Raw genomic sequence first — 18252 nt, 5'->3', positions numbered from 1 at the left:
CAAAATGAATGCAGGACTATTTCAGGCAAATGCAGCAATATCAGTTTTACGATCATCACGCTTTATTTGGTGGCACATTATGGTTTATTATTATTATTATTATTATTATTATTATTGAGACTACAGCATAAAACAAAGTCTGTTGGAGAGTTGGAGAGCCCATTATCACCAAAGGAAACGTAATGAGACGTCAAAATTTACATTTTGTAAATAGTTCCAAGTAGAAACACTGCATGAAGTAAATTGAAAGAGTTATAAGGATTGCAAACAATGCGATAAAATAAAAATGAAATTAAAAGTAACGAGGATGTTTGTAACAGACGTAGTGAAGGTAGGAGGTTTTCAAGTGTGAATCTTACCAATCTGTTTTCATCAAACACCTCGAAGAGTAGCCTGTGATTCTGCGGACACACCTGTGTGGGCAACCAAATAACAGGGGAGATGTTACAGCAGTCACCCAGGGGTTATGTGGTGCGCAAAGCCATATCGGTGTACGTACATGACAAACTTTGTAGAAAACTACCTGCTTGCTTCTGAGCCACAATAATTCACAACTGCTGCGGCTAGAAGGTGGTCAGTTATCTAATCACTGTAACATAGGGCTGAACTATAATTCTTTTATAAATAACCAGTGAGGAGTTGTCATACGTATGTGGCTAAGCTTGTGAAGTCTAATATGGTCTGTCTGATTGCAGTGGTGGAGGAGGTGGGACTCAGCTCGGAGTTAAACTGCAACCAAAGATTAACAACTCTAGCACTACCACTCCAGAGTAAACAAGTGAAGAAAGGGAATTCATTAAAGCATGCAAAGAGTTTTAAAATGTAAACTCACTCTGAAGTAGAATTCTTCGTTCCATTTGGGATTAAGGGTCTGAAACACAATGTACAGGCATGGTTAGACAAAACAAAATCAGTAACTGTGTATTAAGGCACAGAGAACACCCTCTTTAATTTGAACAGATGTATGAAACCTGGCCAACTCAGAGCAACACAAAGAGACCGAGTAAGAAATTAGGCTCAGTCTCATGCGTCAGTGAGCCTCTTACGTCGTTAGAGGAAGTTTGGAGCAAACATGTCCTGGTGATTGGCTTTAGCCTTTAGATTAGCGGCCGTGAGGATTTTCACCCACTTTCTGAGTGGATCGGCTGAGCAAATAAACTCCCCTGACTCCCTCCTTCTGTCTCACACAGTTGATATTTTATTGGCCTGAAAACTATGTGACACTTCTCATTAAAATTCCTTTCGGTGATTGAAACGACTTAAACACTCAAATGCCAATGAAGTCTTAATTTCACGAGTCACTCTGATTAATAAGCACAGCATTTTACAGCAGCGATAAAGTAGCATCTACGTTAAAACAAACACTGAGAATTACACATGAACCCACTGCACTGTGACAAGCAGTTCATTTCATACTAAAAATCCATGCACTATGATGTATAATCCATGAAAAAAATAATGAAAATAAACACAACAGCATGCCAAACATCAGTGGCTGGTACATGCTCAGGGCAACTTCTAGATACTGATGGTGGTCTTGGGCTTGCTCTTCATTTTTTTGTCGTACTTTCCATCATTTTTTCATGTCGTCTTGCCACAAGCCAAACTCTTAGCTTCAATAACAAAGATTCCATCAAAGGTGTCCCACTTAAAGACACATAGAGCCCACAGAAGAGCTGAGCAGTGATGGTTCTTTTTCTGCTCCACATAGCAGTGCATTGTCAGCTATTTATATCCCATAAAGCAACCATGTCCACTGGCAGCATATGTCTGCCAGCATGGAGGCCTGAGCTGACTGACTCCAGCAGAGGGTTTCGCTGGCAGCTACTTGTAGCTAACCTTAACAACCAGGAAAGGAGAAATTTACAAGAAAATAAGAATATGTAGAGTCAGGCTATCGCTGCATCAAAGTGTCAACCCAGTATATCATATATTTCAGCAAGCCCTAGTATTGGAAATAATTAAATTATAACGCAGCAGGATGCTATGGGCTTAATTTGAACTATGCATTCCACAGTGCTGGAAATAAATCAAAATCACAGCCCACTTTGAAAATAAAATATCCTCTAAATAGAGTTTGCATTAATTACAAGTAATAGCTCCCCCTGCTGTGAACAGATTTCCTCCCCAAAATAGGCCACTGGGGGGAAAGAGCTCGGCCAATGTCTCCCTCTAGACTCGCCTGAACAGAAAAAGGAAGCCCTGCCTTCCGGTGCCTTCCTGTGCCTTCCTGTGGCTTCCTTCTCACGGAATGACATGATTGCCTTGATTTGTAGGGAAAGGGAAGGTGGCAGGAGGTTCTGGTGATTTCAGAATTGTGACTTGCAGCAGAATGAACAAAGCCATATTTAATGTAAATGGTTGCAAAGTAAATGTGTGGTGCTGGAGATTATTGTGTCAGGAGTGGCCAATCTGATACAATACAAAAACATTAGATTTTTACATTTTTAAAGCATAGTTTTTTCCACATGCAAACACAATTTTAGATCGATGAAAACGCACCTTTTAGCAACTCATTTTAAGGTGAAGATTTTTTAAAAATTCGGTTTGCAGTGTTAGTATGTAGACAGAGAAAAATGGTGACCATGTTCTACATCACATGCTTTGTCATTTTACTGTAAGTATGCACTACAGCTGCACTTAAAAAGTACAAACTAGTTAAGTAGGCATACAACTGGGTCCAACCACACAATCAAAATAATTTTCTTCCTCATACGTCTGTCACAGTCTGTAGTGCAAAATGAGTGTGTCCATTTTTGGTGGCTCAAGCTTCTTTATACTCACTCAAGACATCGTGACATATTGTAACTGTGCAGAGGATTGTGGGTCAAAATCACCAAAAAATCATGCTGGCTTGCATATTGTAAAATCTGACTGACTGTCTAATATTTTTGGCATACTACATTTGCCATGCTATGTATTGCAGCACCCTGAATATTTCTCTGGCATACTACATAGTATAATGGATACTACTATGAACATGCCAGCACCCCAGCAACCAACTCTCTGCTTCCTGTTTACGTCAGTTGGCTCATGCTCATTGATGATGTGTTTTCGGGCATCTTAGTATGGATAGAGATTATGTTCGTTGTAAAATTAAAACATATTCAGTGTTTCCTCTAGGATTTTTTTCAGCAGCGGCGGCAGGCTCCCTGCGCCCTGACGTGACGCCACTTTCAAGGCTGCGCTCTCGCGAGTAATTAACGTCGTATTAACCCCTCAAAGAGCAGATACTGAGCAAGATCGTTATCTGTAGTTTACCTTAGTACTCGCGAGTACCCGACACAGTGCAACACTGCTGTGAAGGTGGAGACATGCAGCGGTGGAGTTTTTGCAACGATAAAAAAAAAAAGAAAGAAATTTGAAGGAGCGGCGGCTGGGATTTCTGAATGAATGTAGAGGAAACCCTGGTATTAGTGTGGACGTAGCCTGAAACCATGAAAACAGTATGCTGCAAGTCTGCGTATCAAAACTACTATTTACCTTATCACTTACCTTTTTAATAGTTTTTGTCTGGACTAAGGCAAGTTCTCTATTTTCATCCGCAACATAGAGGGAAAGCTTGACGTAAGGATCGCTGCAAAAAACAAAAAAGAAGAATTTTGTTTACAATTCTGTGGTAAATAAAAAGTGATACTGAGCATTTAACACTATTCTCTTTGCAAATGCATACCTATTATGAATATTTCAAAAATGTTTTTTAAAAATAAATACATAAACAGTTTTGCTAACAAGATGCATCCGTTTCAGTACTTATACCAAAACCCAATTTTCCATTTAATATAAATCCAGTATCTTCAGCATAAATACAAAAGTAATTTTGTATTTTAAGACAAGAAGTCAATACATAAACAGAATGAAGAACATAAAAATAGACTGAACAAATATGAAGACGCAATGTTTGACACACTTAAATCTTAAAGGGAATTGGGGATCCCCACCTTGTACAACAACAACAAAAAAGCCTAGTTTTCCTAACCTTACTTAGTTCCATTTTAACATCCTATTAACCACAGACAAAGGTGCTACAGCTAAGCTCCCAGGCTACACCAACACACTGCTTGTTTCCAGACCTGTAACCTGAGTCGGCTCAGCAGATAAAACTGCTTGCATTTGGGTATTGTGAGATTAGGCTATAATGTGTTATTGAAAAAGGGTGCTAAAAATAGAACCTGCACAACATTTTGAGGTGAGCAGAATGAAATAGTAAGCCGAGTGAGCGTATGTGACTGTGCTATTCAAAAATACACAAATGGTTTAGTTGAAGGTACTGACAGGGTAGAGGTCTCCAGTGAGTTCTGGATAAGAGAGGCAGAGCTTAACTATTCGCCAGACAGACCAATTATTCTACTGATGTCTGTCCTAATAGGCAACACAATGTACAGTGTTGGGTTTTATCTAAAATCTCCCTTTGAGGAAAAACTTCTAATAGGTGTGTGAGTGTGTCGAGAAAGGTTTTATGCAGAAATGTGTCAAGTTCCTCTTCATTGGAACAGGAACTTGACACATTTCTGCATAAAACCTTTCAGGCATCACAATGCATATTATGTATTCTTTGCACTTTGCGGTTTTAATCTCCAAACAATAAATGCAAAATAACACAGAACATAATACATTCTCACTGCTGAATAATCTCTTGGTTGTTTGTTTAACAAGCAGATTAAGTATTTTGTCTATATACCACGAGAAAAATGTGAAAATCAAAATCAAAATAATAGAGGATCAGAAAAACAGTAAGTTCACACATTTGAGAACATGGCAAGAACAAATGTTTACATTTTTTTGTTGATCAACTAATCAAAAGTCTGATTAATTTGTTGTCTACTTCCAAAAGCTTAAAGTTTACAATAAAGTGTCATTTCTGTCGTTTTCTGCTCCTCCACTGTGTATTCTCAAATAACTTCTATCCATGTATATGAACACAATGTAACAGATGATGTAATTCTCCAGTGTGGATGTAAAAACAGCAAACGGCAGGCTACAAGAAGAAAGCAAGCGTATCATCTAACTCTTTACACCAACACATTTCCGTATCTAGTCACAGTACAGAGGTTTCAATCTTCTCAGATGACGCCATGGAGGTGAAAACGTTTTTTTTTTTGAGACTTTGCTGCCTTGTGTTGAGTAAATTACATTGGTAATTGCAGTAACTAGAGTCTTAAAGAGACACTGTATAACTAAATTCATTATGCTAGATTTCCAAGCAGAACTATAGAACATACCTTTTGTTTTGCCCATCTATTCCTACTTTCTGAAAGCGGGAGGCAGTGAGATACATTCCACATGTACTTGATCAGGCATAGTATTATGTCCACTGACAGGTGAAGTGAGTAACACTGATTATGTCTTCATCATGGCACCTGCTAGGACTGAGTCAGGCGACATACTCCGTTTGCTCATAGTCTTCATTTTGTTTTATTTATTTACAAACTCTTGTGTGGGTGGCAGTAAGCTTTGGATGGTTATCGTGTTGGAATATTCCTCTTCTGCAGGTTGGGAGTCGTCTAGTCAACCGGTATTTGGATGAACGTAGTTCAATAGCTGTGGAGTCGTTTTAGAACAATCACTGCAGCCATGATTACAGGTGCTGTGATTCATTCTGTACCTCCTGGTTACTGCTGCGACTGTTTTAATAGATTTTTTTCCTCATTTCTTTGGGTCTGTGTGGACATCCCCTGTGTTATTGAGGTGTTAAACACTTAGCTGACGAGATAACTTATGTGAAGTGTAAACACTCATGATAAAGGCAGAACGTTAAGTGGTAAAGACACTAGATCACATTACAGATCATATATTGCTTTGTTTCCTGTGCAGCTTCAGGACTCCGTGAACGCTGTCTGGTTCACGTCCTCCAGACATACAGGCCGAAACTACAATCTGCTGAGTCTTTAGTCGAGACCATGACGAGATGGACCGAACAGACAGAGCCAGAATTCCAGGCCTGCTTTCATTGCAGCTACAAGTTTTCCCATTTTCTTACTTTTCAACATTGAATCATGGTGAAATTATGTTGGCTTTTCCTACAATTTCATAAATTGTTTTATGTCAACGTGAAAATGGATTTCCACAGAATAATGTAAATTAATTAGAAATATAAAATAAGTGACTGCATAAGTATTCACCCCTTTAAAGGGACTCGCCACATTCAACTCAGGTGCAGCCAGTTGGTGGTAAAAGTCACACAATTAGTGAAATGAATATCATCTGAGTTCAGTGAATGTGTCTCAGAGACGGTATTATAAAGACAAGCACCACAAACTCTTTTTCTTCTTTTTTTCTTTTTCTGGCTCTTCTTCTTTGATTTTTTGTTCCAACACAATATTAGGCTGGTGTTCATAATGTTATGCCTGATTGGTGTATGTCCCCAAGCAATAATGTGTGAAAACAGGCTCCAATGTAAAGACAACAACACTACAAACATGTTAGGAGAAATGGGAGAGGCACTGTGAATCAGAGCATTGAATCTTACAAGTCAGAAGAAAAGACAAAGATTGGCAGAGGTCAAAACAGAATACGACAAATGGCAGAGTGAGACAAGAATAGCACTCGGAGCAACAACAACATGATAGAAAGGAGGGAAGCAACAGCTGGGTTTCTGAACAGACCCAGAGAGCATCTGCTTTTCTCAACCAGTAACGCAGCTTCGTACACAGGATTCTACTATGTGTTCGTTACTCTGCTCAAGTGGCAGTTTGATATGGGATACATTTTTCTTTCTTTGCTGTTAATTATTCAGTAAATTAACAATAGAGCTTTATTCAGAACAGGCATATGTAGCATAAGTTAGTTCCACAAACTATGTCACAGTCTAGCATGGTTGGGTTTATTCATATGCTGCAACAGCCACATTTATTGCAAGACGTGCCTCAGCTGATTTCTGTCATTCCGAAGCCCTTTAAATGAATTGTGCAATTATACGGTGCTGGTTAACTTGTTACCTCGTCAATATGTAACCTGGTTTGTTATCAACGAAGGTTAAGGTCAAACTTGCACCCGTCAGACTGTATGTGTCACTTAGCTGATCCCAAGCAGTGCTAAACCACATACATGACTACTAGATATCAGCAAGCGTTTATAACTCAGCGTTTTATCAACAGAGCCAATGCACACACTAGCAGCCATCATACTGTATTTTTTGTGGTGTATGAAGATGACGTGAAATGCAACGTTAGCAGGACAATTGGGTAACAAATTGAATAAACAATTTGTCTCGTCGATAGTCTCTTATGTTAATAATCAATTAATCGCTAAAATTAAATGCACTGAATATTACAGTTTTTAACAACAGACATTTTATTTTTGCCGCAAAATTGTCTCAGGTACATTAGAAATTTGAATAACACATAAGCACCATGTAGCTTGAATTATAAATCAAAGAGGAAAAAAAAATTTAATTTTAATTTGCCATTCAACAACAAGCAAACAAGCTACAGACTTTCACAGCAAAGAATTTTTAATGTCAGTCTCTGTACACCGATCTGATATCAGAATAATGCTCATAACTGAGCAGGTGATGGAGTGACACATGTCCACAAATACTGCCTCAGCAAATTTTGAGCCCACAAAATCTAACAGTATTTACCCACGCCTTTAAAATGGATTTACACTTGTTTAAATGTTGTTGGTAGCATGAAATCAGAGTCCTGCTCTCTGCTATTGGACACTCAATTCGCAGCCTGCATTCAAGAATCTTGGTTTATTAGCTTGTTCTTCAAGTACTTAGCTAAACCGGACAGCTGCAAGGGGCTAGTTTGCAGTTAGACAGACGTGAGGTGCTCTCATTTTACGTGACCCTTATAAGTGGTCAGCAAACACACCTGTAACTCCATCTCATTCCATAGTAAGATACTCCAAGTGGCAGAACCAGTTACTACAGCAAATCTACTATGCATTTTCTGACGTGCAAATCCCTAATCATCTGCTTTATCGATTGAGATATTTAATAAGTTAAACAGCAATTAGCCAATTAGCAAATAATCATAAATGTCGCCACTTCTGTTGTTGTGCACATGGATAGCAACTGACACCTGCAGATACGTAGTAGATATTATACTACTTTTCTAGTCCACAGGAATCAGCTGCGAAGACTCAAATTCATATATGTGAACAAGAAACCTTACAGATGAAGAAAGTATAACACTGGCCATAGTCACTCAGCCAGCATAAGGTCCTGACAACATTTCCGAACACAACTGCTATGGTTTCATCTGTTTTCAGTGACAGTAATCAGATAAAATGTGTGTTTATTTGATATGGGTGAACAGTGCAATTGCTGTTTTGTGTTGAGATGCTGATCTTGGGTTTGTGGCCCGACCAATTGATAAGCTATTTTCCAGCAGCTTTCATAGAATTGAATGCCCCCAGCATCCTGAAAATACAACCAGTTGCCACAGAGGCCGCAGTGGCCATTGCTCAGCAAAAGTTACATAGTTTGAGGTTTGAAAGTCAATTTGAAACACATTTCAAACCATCTACAAATGTTTTTTAAATCTGATTTGCCATAATCACTTTTAGTGGGATTTTTTTTGCCATCCAGACTAGATCAGAAACAGCAATCTAATTCCAGTATGGATATACCTAAAATTAGATTTCTCCTGCCAGCTAGAGCACAGCCTTGCATTCATTCAAACGAAGCAGTTAAGAGGGAGCAAAGGAAAGGGCAGGCGGAAGATAGAGATATATTAAAAAAATTAGCTGCAAATGTACTCCAGGCAGAAGCGGTGGTGCTTGATTGCTAATTAATGTCTCCAGGAACCCCACAGCCTCTAATTGTCTGTTTGTGTGGTTCTGTGTTGGGCTGTGACTAAACAACAACAATGAGGCTACTGTATCTTGGCTGCACTGAGACATCTTCTTGTCTCCTTCCCTCTGTCAACAAAAGTCCTGCTGAGGGAGACAGACAGGCTACTTCGGGTCTACACAAGATGAAAGCTCCCATGGGCTGCTGATTTCAAGCAAGTTCTTTGGATTTCTATCAACACCTCTCAGAAACAAAGCCTCAGAGTGTTTCATTTAGTCCAAAATAACAAAAGCAGAATGCAATATAAGTAAGTATCTGTGATACAGCAGTAACAACACATTTGGAGCAAAAACGAAGAAAAGAAGAAGCCGACACTGTTTGAGAATCTTATGAGGTGACAGACTGCCAAATCAGCACTGTCTCCTGTGGTAGCCAGCCACACATCAAGACCTCATTCAGTGTTTCTTCATTACAGTTCAGCTTTCTCCTGAGCCAGGCTGAGCTGTCCTGCCAGCAGGGCATCAGGATGCTAACACAGGCACTCTGGCATGTGAGTAGCACTCACACAGTGCTAAACATGCCAAGCTCCTTCGCTGACAATGTCTGCTTTCTCATAGCTCAGCTACAATGCATTACTATGATCAACAGTAGGAACAGTGTTCAAATTTAGATGAGGCTTGCCCCGGTAGCAGGGGGAATTTAGAGAGAGATCATCGTACAAACTTAAGCTTTCTCTGCTGTCTTGTTTCAAATATGGGTTGCTTTGTCTCCTGTATGCGTTGTTGTGTCATTTGAGCAGAAATTACTGTTAACTATGTAAGTGAGTGAGCCTGGTCTGAAAATCTCTTAAGCAGTCTTGCTAACTTACAGCTACACTGTAAAAACAAAAATTGTTGTTTTTACGGTACAATTCTGGCAGCTCTGGTTGTCAGAACGCTACTGTAAAATCATGGTAAAACATCTTCTTCATTTAAGGTAAAGAAATGTCTTAATACTGTTGATTTTATGGTTAAAAATGTGCTTCACTCCATATTTTGCTGTAAAGTTTGAACCTTTAAAGAAATTTTAGTTAAATGGGAAAATTTACATGAAAACAACATGTAAAATAAATTTTGTGTGACCTATTATAAATATTACAGCATTTTTCTATTATCAGCACAACAGTTAGTGTATTTAACTTTTAATGTGTATTTTTAGCAAATATTCCAGTTATAGATATCATAAATATTAAACCATATGTCTGTTCATAAATTTGACAGGTCCAAACTATTTTTTACATGAAATAAATGCAAAAATCGCCACGTTACTTGTTATAAATATTACAGCATGTTCCCATTATCAGAAACTGTGAAAACTGGTATTCTTTTTGAGAATTAAATGCAACAATTACATTATTGATGTTATACATATTACGGCATGTTTCCATTAAATAACTGCGAGAAGAGAAATGTAATTTTTTTAAGAGAACATTTTTTTTTTTTTTTTTAAATACAGTTTTCTCCTGAATAACTTATTTATGGTGATTCGTTATTAAATAAACCGTGTCAAACTGTTTTAGAGTTTACAGGCTTTTACTGTCATGGTTTGACAGTTTTTCACCGTAAAATTTACGAGCATTTTTTTTTACAGTGTACATATGTTTGCAGAGCATTGTCATGTACAGACCTATTCAGGCATTCAAGAGGACTTATGTCAGCAAAGGAACCAGTTAGTGAGCTGTCAGTTCAGCCCTCTAAGAAAGTGCTCTCTAGGGAGTGTCTTGTCAACAGTGTATAACATCCATCCATCCATCCATCATCTATACACCGCTTAATCCTCACTAGGGTCATGGGGGTGCTGGAGCCTATCCCAGCTGACTCGGGCGAAGGCAGGGGACACCCTAGACAGGTCACCAGTCTGTCGCAGGGCTACATACAAAGACAAACAAGCACTCTCACATTCACACCTACGGGCAATTTAGAATGATCAATTAACCTCAGCATATTTTTGGACTGTGGGAGGAAGCCGGAGTACCCGGAGAAAACCCACACATGCACAAGGAGAACATGCAAACTCCATGCAGAAAGATCCCGGGAAAGCCGGGATGCGAACCAGGGATCTTCTAGCTGCAAGGAGAAAGTGCTAACCACTACACCACTGTGCAGCCCCAGTGTATAACAACATTAAACAAAACAACACAACTGACACTGACCATATGTGGCTGCTTAGATCTTAAAATTAGTTTTACCCTATCCAATTAAACGACAAACTGAATTAATAGACAAGTAGTAGACAAGCTGATTGAATCCGGAGACCCACTGGCTGCTTTGAAAGGCATGTTATCAAAAAATAAATAAATTTATCTGAGCCACAAACTGTAAAAACAAAAAGAGTTGTTGGATTTTCATCTTTCAGACAGTCCTTGTGACATGCCATTCGATCGGAAAACTTAACCAAATCTAAGCCTAAAATTGAGATTTTCTGTAAAATCCCATTATTCTTAATGTCTTATTTAATAATTTACCATAAAATAAGGTTTGCTCTCCCCAAATTCTTTTTAAAAAAGCATCTCTTCATACAACCATGAAGCCATGAAGATGTGTCACTTAAAAAAAAGTCAGGGACTTTTCGTCTGTTTGCAATGAGAAAATGGGAGACAAGTTTGAAAATGTTTTTAAAATGTAAGTACTAAAGTACTGCAATATACTAATATAACGTACTAACATATTAAAATATCTATAGTATGTAAGTACTATTTTTTTACAGAATTGGTAAAACCTGCAGGTGCCTGGAAAAACATTGCATATGATGATTCTCGTTTTATCCAAATTTTGCAAAGTAAATAATCAAAAAAATGTACTTTTTCAATGATTTCCGGATTTAAAACTTTGCTATATCGCACAGAAGATATTTTTCAGTTCTCTCTACTTCTAGTCATGGTTGTGTTGTTTCAACAGAGGTACAGGACTTTATATACCTCTAAAAAAAATTAGAACACAGTGAGTAAAAATGTGACAGGAGTAAAAACATCTATAAACTGCATGGTCATATTAAAACAGTTAAGGCATTTTTAAGCATAAATGCCATACATTCACAGTTTTCTGCAACCTACGTGTTTATCAACAGATTAGTTAATAATATAATATAGGGTTGCAGCCCTATTCTGTTCATGTACACACACTTGGTATTTAAAGTTCCCCTGCACTCGATGATGTGTCTTGGTCAATGTTACTTTGCTAGAAAGGTTTGACCTTCATTACACTGTATATGTGCAGATAAAGCTGCAATTTCCCTGAATAAGAAGGAGCATATTCAAAAGAATTTTGCCCATAAACAAAATGATAGCAGGTGTTGTCAGTGGTGTTGGTAGCAGTGACAGCTAGTCACTTAGTGTATTAATAATTTGTCATCATGTTCTGCCACTGCAAATACAAAGTTGTACGTAATCACTATTCAAAGGGCAGATGTCAAACTGCTTAGCAATGCAAAAGGAGAAGATATAAGATCATGTAAAACCTGTATTAACAGTGGATTACACTTCACAGAATGCAGACACAACACTGATGGACAATTTAAAGATCCTGAAAAGTTTAAGTTTAACATCAGTGTGTTCCCACATGTGAGAAAGTATGTGGCATGTATAATTATTAGTCAGACTATAACAGTGGTGGGTTATGAGTAGGATAGGAGAGGTAAGGAGGTAATCATTGATTAACATTTCAGGGAGTTCAAGGTCTTTGTAACTAGAAGGAATGTAGTGAAAGTGCATAACATAGTGCTGTCTGAGGTTGACTGAAGCAGGCCTAAGTCAAAGAGCAGGATGCTAAATGCAGCTAAAGCTCTTTTACTTGATACTAAGTTTAGTTTTCCTCATCTAAATGTCACTAAAAAATCATTAATATTGACAGAAATACTAAATACTGTGTGTTATAAATCTGAACTGTTATATTGACAATATGCATGTGACCTTCAATGTAAAAAAAAAAAAAAAAGCAAAATGATTCAAAAAGTGTAGTCTGGTGAAAGAGGGGCAGGGACAGAGCACCAGGCCTTCACACACACTAAGAAACCTCAGTTGAAAGCAGCATCTTCTGTTGTGTCGCAAAAGATTCAATGGTACTAACCTGGCTCCAATGATGTCTTTCTTGGCCAGATCAATTCCCGCAATGACCTTAACCCGCAGCACTCTTGTTTCATGCTGCAGAAGAAAGAGCAGATGGATCAAAACACTGAATCAAACTCGCGGAAAATTATCTCATAGCTTCACAGGCAACCCACCTAAAATAATTCAAGCTGCCAGCCGCACTAACCTGGCTTTTTAAGTCAATAACCCTGACCTGGAAATGAATGAGCTGAAACCAAAAGCTTTTATAATCATGTAGATGAACACATAAATAGCAAAACAATAATCCAAAATATCCGGCACATTTTTCGGCTGTATGACTTTATCAATGTGTTTCATGCATCTCTTGTAGAAGAAATCTATCGTAGGTTGAGTTAAGCCACCTCACACTATGCTAAGTTTACAGCTTCACACACTCTTTTCTCTAATTCACTGCAGCCTGAAGTAAAATCACTCACACACTGCTTCTTGGTAGGTGTCTGAGTGGAGTTAATGACATTTACATAAAGCCTGACAAGAAAGTCTGTCAAAATTTTAGCTACAGCATTGCTGGAGAGGGAAGGGAGTGAGGGTGGGAGCCCAGGGCAACCCAGCTGTTACCTTGGCCGAGGTCTTGTTCTGGGAGTGTAGCATTACTGGATGTTTACTTCATAGCCACAGGAAGTGCATTGTTTCATGGAATGTAGACTCGCAATCATCTTTATCTTTACTCGTTGGGGATTTCATAATATGGTTTGATGTCTATAAAATGGTGAACGCTAACCAGAGAACTAGACAACCCTTTCCAAAGCCCCATGTGTGGCAGTGAGTGTGTGGAATGTTATTACAAGCATGTCTCAGACACAGAGCACCACAAAGCTACCAAAGAGAGTTTTTTTTTTTTTTTGTCAGAAAAGAAAAGCTGCTTGACTTGGATTACACGATAAAGTTCACCATTACCTCTTCTGACCTCATAATAACAATGATTATAACATTGCTTAGGTCATAAATACTAATTTTACAGGGTACTGGATGGTTCAGAGGGTATCTACAAAGACACATTTCAAATAAATTGCCTGCATTTGCTTAAAAAAAAGGTCAGATGCAAATCTCTCCGGCATCCCGGTGATAGTGTCACTTGAGTCTACTGATGTAAGCTGAGGACAAACTCAAGGATCAGAGGCACACCCATGTTTTCCTCTGAAACCTAGAAGGAACATACGAAGGATTTATGTTGCCAGTTCCCATCATCTAAAAATGTACATATATATCTCCATCCTACTGACTATTTCTGATCGCATTACTAGTGTCTTGATAGGTGGTTGGCTGACATGACAGCTACTCGGTTAGAAAATTATGCTGTTAGTCATGTAGTGATGCTCTCATGTTTGACTCGTGACTGTGGTGCTGCATCCATGTAAAACAAAAACGTGTTGGTTTTTTTGCATTGACTATATTATTTATGCAAGTCTGAGTAGCAAAGGCAACACACACTTCGAGTCAATATCGACCTCATTTGACACTGCAGGACCTACATGGCTCAGCTTCTGTCTTGTGTAGTGGTCAGCTCACCATCACACAGCTTTGATGACGGATAAGAGGGGGTGTTTATGCCTGACAGGGGGGAAATTAATGAAGAAACGGATCAATTCCCCCTGTGCACATATGGGCTCCAACGCAGCAGTTTGAGGTACTCGTTAAGCTACAAGTCGCTCACACATTGAATCAAATACAGGGTGAAGCGAGGCTGGTCGATCGAAGTGAACGGCTTAATTTCAAGACCCTGAATACAAAGTAGTGTAGCCGATGCTGATATTAAGGTAGCAGTCACGGAGACAGGCGGCAGGAAACTGACAGCTGCCTGAACATTACAACGGAATGTTACCGTGGGTGAGGGCTGGTTAGCTTGACCGTCGGCTAACGTTAGCTGTCTCTGGGTAAACCCCCCCTCCGTGAGAGACACTTATTCACGACTGCAGTGTGCATCTTAAAACAGCTTTGTTGACATTTAAGCTTACCTCGTCTTCTGAAAGTCCATATATTGGCTCGTAATTCGCAGCCATATAGCCCGCGGTCCACGTTATACACACAAAAACAAGCCGCTTTGCAAAGCTAGCTAGCTAGCCCTGAACAATAAAGTCCCACTTTCCTCTCTCTGCCGTGCGGTGGTGGTAAAGTCCACGGTGAGAGCGAGTCGTCGGCACGGCACAGGGGGTTGGTTCGCAGCTGTACTCCTTGCCACCGTGGTCCGCCCAGGAGTCCACTTGGATGGGAAGGAAAAAGAAAAAAAACGGTGTCCAAAATGTTTCGACTGAGACAGATCAGAATTTGTCAACTCCGAGCTTATCCCCTGAAATGTTGTGACTTCCTCCTAACAGCTCGACCAATCGTGTGCCGAGTAGACGCGATTGGCGTCATTATCGACCAACGAAATGCGTCGTGAATTCCCAATGTTCCTGATTGGCCAATCAAATATGAAGAGGGCGTTGGACTGGGCTGTGTCGTGCGTGTGTTTTTGTTGGCTTTTTTCAGGTTATAATAGGTCATATCTCATAAAGCAAAAAACTCAATATTTTTTAAAGGTATTTTATTGTGTGCAATATCACATTTTCCAGTTGAATATTCCAAAGAAGGCCCTGGGCGCGTTCATGTCAAGGGCGGGGCTTGTGACAGACAGCCAATCACAGGCTACACGCAAAGAGCGAACCAGATGAGATCAAACTATTGATCCGGATCACGAATTTAAGTCGATGAACCAGAGAAAGTTGGAGGGAATTTGAGCTATCTTCAGCTTTCTCTAGCTCAATTTCTGTAGCTGATGCAATAATGTAAAGAAAAAAATAGTTATTGTATAAGTGATGGCAGCTTATCAGAATAACAACTTTGTTTATCGTACTTTAAAAACAAGGCAACAAACAAAGTACTTTGACAGTCAAAGTAGAAGGAGGATACCCAGAGAACAAAATAACAACAATTAAGATAAAACTACATTAAGAGAACAACAGATGCAGAAATGCAAAACGCAATATGTCAATATTTGTCATGTCACTGTTATTTACAGAACACATTTAAAGCAAAAGCTAAAGTGTTTCTCAATAGAGAAATAAGACTGGCATTAAAAACTTACCTAACAAGTTTAAACATTAAGATAAGCACTGCATAGTATTATTTATTATGTAATATGAATGAAATATTTCAGTTAAGATCCAACAATATTTTATGTTTACCAGAAAACATTAGATATTAACCCTTTTAAAACCACAGGGATCACCTGTGACACCGCGGCGCATGTGTATTTCAAATTACTGTAACTCCTCGCTATTTCGTGCAATTTTAATCATTCAAACTGCCCCTGAAAGCTGTGAAACGGGGCTTTCTGGTGCTATTATATGTATTACGGTAATGACTGAGTGCCGTGTGGGGAGAGGGATGAAATGAGTATTATAGTGCTAAAAGGGTTAAGGTTAAGACCTTACGATATTAGTGATTATGTTAAATGGACCCAGATAATTTGATTTAACTGTGTGTGATCCTTCATGTTTAACATAAACTTGGAAATATAGTCAGAAAGTTAGAAGATTTAGAAATGTTTGAAAACAGAAGCAGTTCTGAAATTTAAAATGAAAGAGAAATATTTGACATTCTGCACTATTTCTAGATCAGCAATCAAATTTAAGAAAGCTCGTGGCATTGAAATCCTGTGTGCAAAAGATCAAATTTCTCGAGTTAGTGGCTTACATCAGAGACTTGTTCAAGTAAATAACCTGTAGCCATTGTTTGCCTGTTGTAAGTGCGTCTCGAGTTTCCAGCAGAGTGTTACGTACATCTGGTAGTGTTTTGCTGACTCTGAAGTTGGACACCTGCCTTAAAAGAAGTACATCCTGACCAATCTGCAATCACCCTGCTCTTCAGAGACTACATGCTGTACCTTCTGGTTTGTATCCTTGAGGAGAATGATTCACACTGCAGCAGGATAATGAGCCCAAACACTTGCTTGCAGACCTTTGCACTCTATATCCAGACTATAAATTGATAAAAATGAGTGATGCAAAATGTTACAGTGACATGATAAATGTGTATTATTGATTGACTGAATGATTTATCAATTGGTAGTTGTTAAATCATCTTATGAAACAAGGTCTTTATACCAGAAATCCTCCTGTAATATGTCATTTGGCCTGTGTTTTTTCACTTTTTTTTTCATTATTTCCAGTCTTTCGAGAGTCCCCTACAATATCTGACCATGTCTGAATAACATGTGGGCCTTAACCCATTTATTTTATCAGGTTTGCAACTATTAGTCTCACACTAATCAGGGGTGTTGGGCTATTTGATTTCTAATGAGCCATTAACAAAACTTACATTCAGAATCAGTTTTATTGCTAAGTAGGTTTTCACATATGATAAATTTGACTTGGTGTTTTGGTGCATAATAGTAAAGCATGAGCAGTAGAAAATTTATAGAAGAACAAAAGATTAAAAACAAAAAAGTAGATTTTGCAAATCAAATAACAAGCAAATTAAAGCAATTATAAAGTAACAATATTTCCAATGTTATTAAAGAGAGACAGCTGTGCAGATTGTGCAGGACAGTACAAATTATTTGCCTTGAGAATGTACAAATTCTCATGATAGTGAGTCAACTGCGGTCAACTGATAAAAAAAAAGTCATAGCTCGCACAATCCATTAAGTTTTGCAAATGACACTAAGAATTTATTTTTTTCCAACCATTTTCCAGCAATGAAATCATTAATAATAATCCACAATAAATGAAAGAACTAACAAAAAAGACAAATGCCCTCATGCTGGAGGACTTTGACAATCTGGTAGCAAAGAAATTGTGCTGAATAATAACTTAATACTAACTGATTTATAAATCAATAATAAATGATTGATTAACCACTGACTAGTTAATTAGTTGCACTTTAAAAACTTGAAATGAAATGGTGTCTTATCATAGATTATTATTAGTTATTAATAATTGTTTTACCAATGATTGGGATACTATATGTGTAATAAATGTATGATGACCAGAGGTGTTAATGCCAGTTTGTCACTTTATTTATCATTCATTCATAGCCCAGCAACATACGGAGAGAGTGAATGTAATGCTAGTTTCTTATCTTACTTTCATGTCCAGCACTGTTTCTGTACTGCCATTCAGACACCCACTGCTTCAGTCACATTCCACCGGAACAAAGGCAGGACTCTGACAATTGTTTTCTATTTTATTGATCTTTCAATAAAAAGCAGGCCTTCTTTCCCAGACGTTTGTGAATCCAGGTTTGGTTTAATCTCTTTAACAGGTTCTTCCATCAAACCTGTTCCAGATGGAGCCCCTAGATGTCACTATAGAGCCATAATGGCAGCAATGTTTGACCTGATTTGACCAAGTACTTATGTGCAGTGATTCAAGAGGGGAAAATGGGA

The 18252-nt window shown here is 38.4% G+C and overlaps 1 protein-coding gene across 4 annotated transcripts in view; it reads right to left on the bottom strand.

Moving 5' to 3' along the window:
- Positions 1 to 15181, bottom strand: part of nedd4l (NEDD4 like E3 ubiquitin protein ligase) — a 53743-nt gene extending 38562 nt beyond the window's left edge. For all 4 annotated transcript variants that reach the window (XM_055019272.1, XM_055019273.1, XM_055019274.1 and 1 more), the window contains exons 1-5: positions 14840 to 15181; positions 12844 to 12917; positions 3496 to 3577; positions 833 to 871; positions 360 to 413 (exon numbers count right to left, since the gene is read on the bottom strand). In XM_055019272.1, coding sequence (XP_054875247.1) covers positions 360 to 413; positions 833 to 871; positions 3496 to 3577; positions 12844 to 12917; positions 14840 to 14884 — 294 coding nt within the window. In that variant the 5' untranslated portion in view covers positions 14885 to 15181. The remainder of the gene's footprint in view (positions 1 to 359; positions 414 to 832; positions 872 to 3495; positions 3578 to 12843; positions 12918 to 14839) is intronic.
- Between the last annotated feature and the right edge of the window lie 3071 nt (positions 15182 to 18252).

The sequence above is a fragment of the Amphiprion ocellaris genome, chromosome 17 (genome assembly GCF_022539595.1).
Source record: "Amphiprion ocellaris isolate individual 3 ecotype Okinawa chromosome 17, ASM2253959v1, whole genome shotgun sequence".
In the NCBI taxonomy this organism is placed as follows: Eukaryota; Metazoa; Chordata; class Actinopteri; family Pomacentridae; genus Amphiprion; species Amphiprion ocellaris.
Note: the sequence above shows the minus strand (reverse complement) of the source record. Positions and strands in the feature narration are given on the sequence as shown.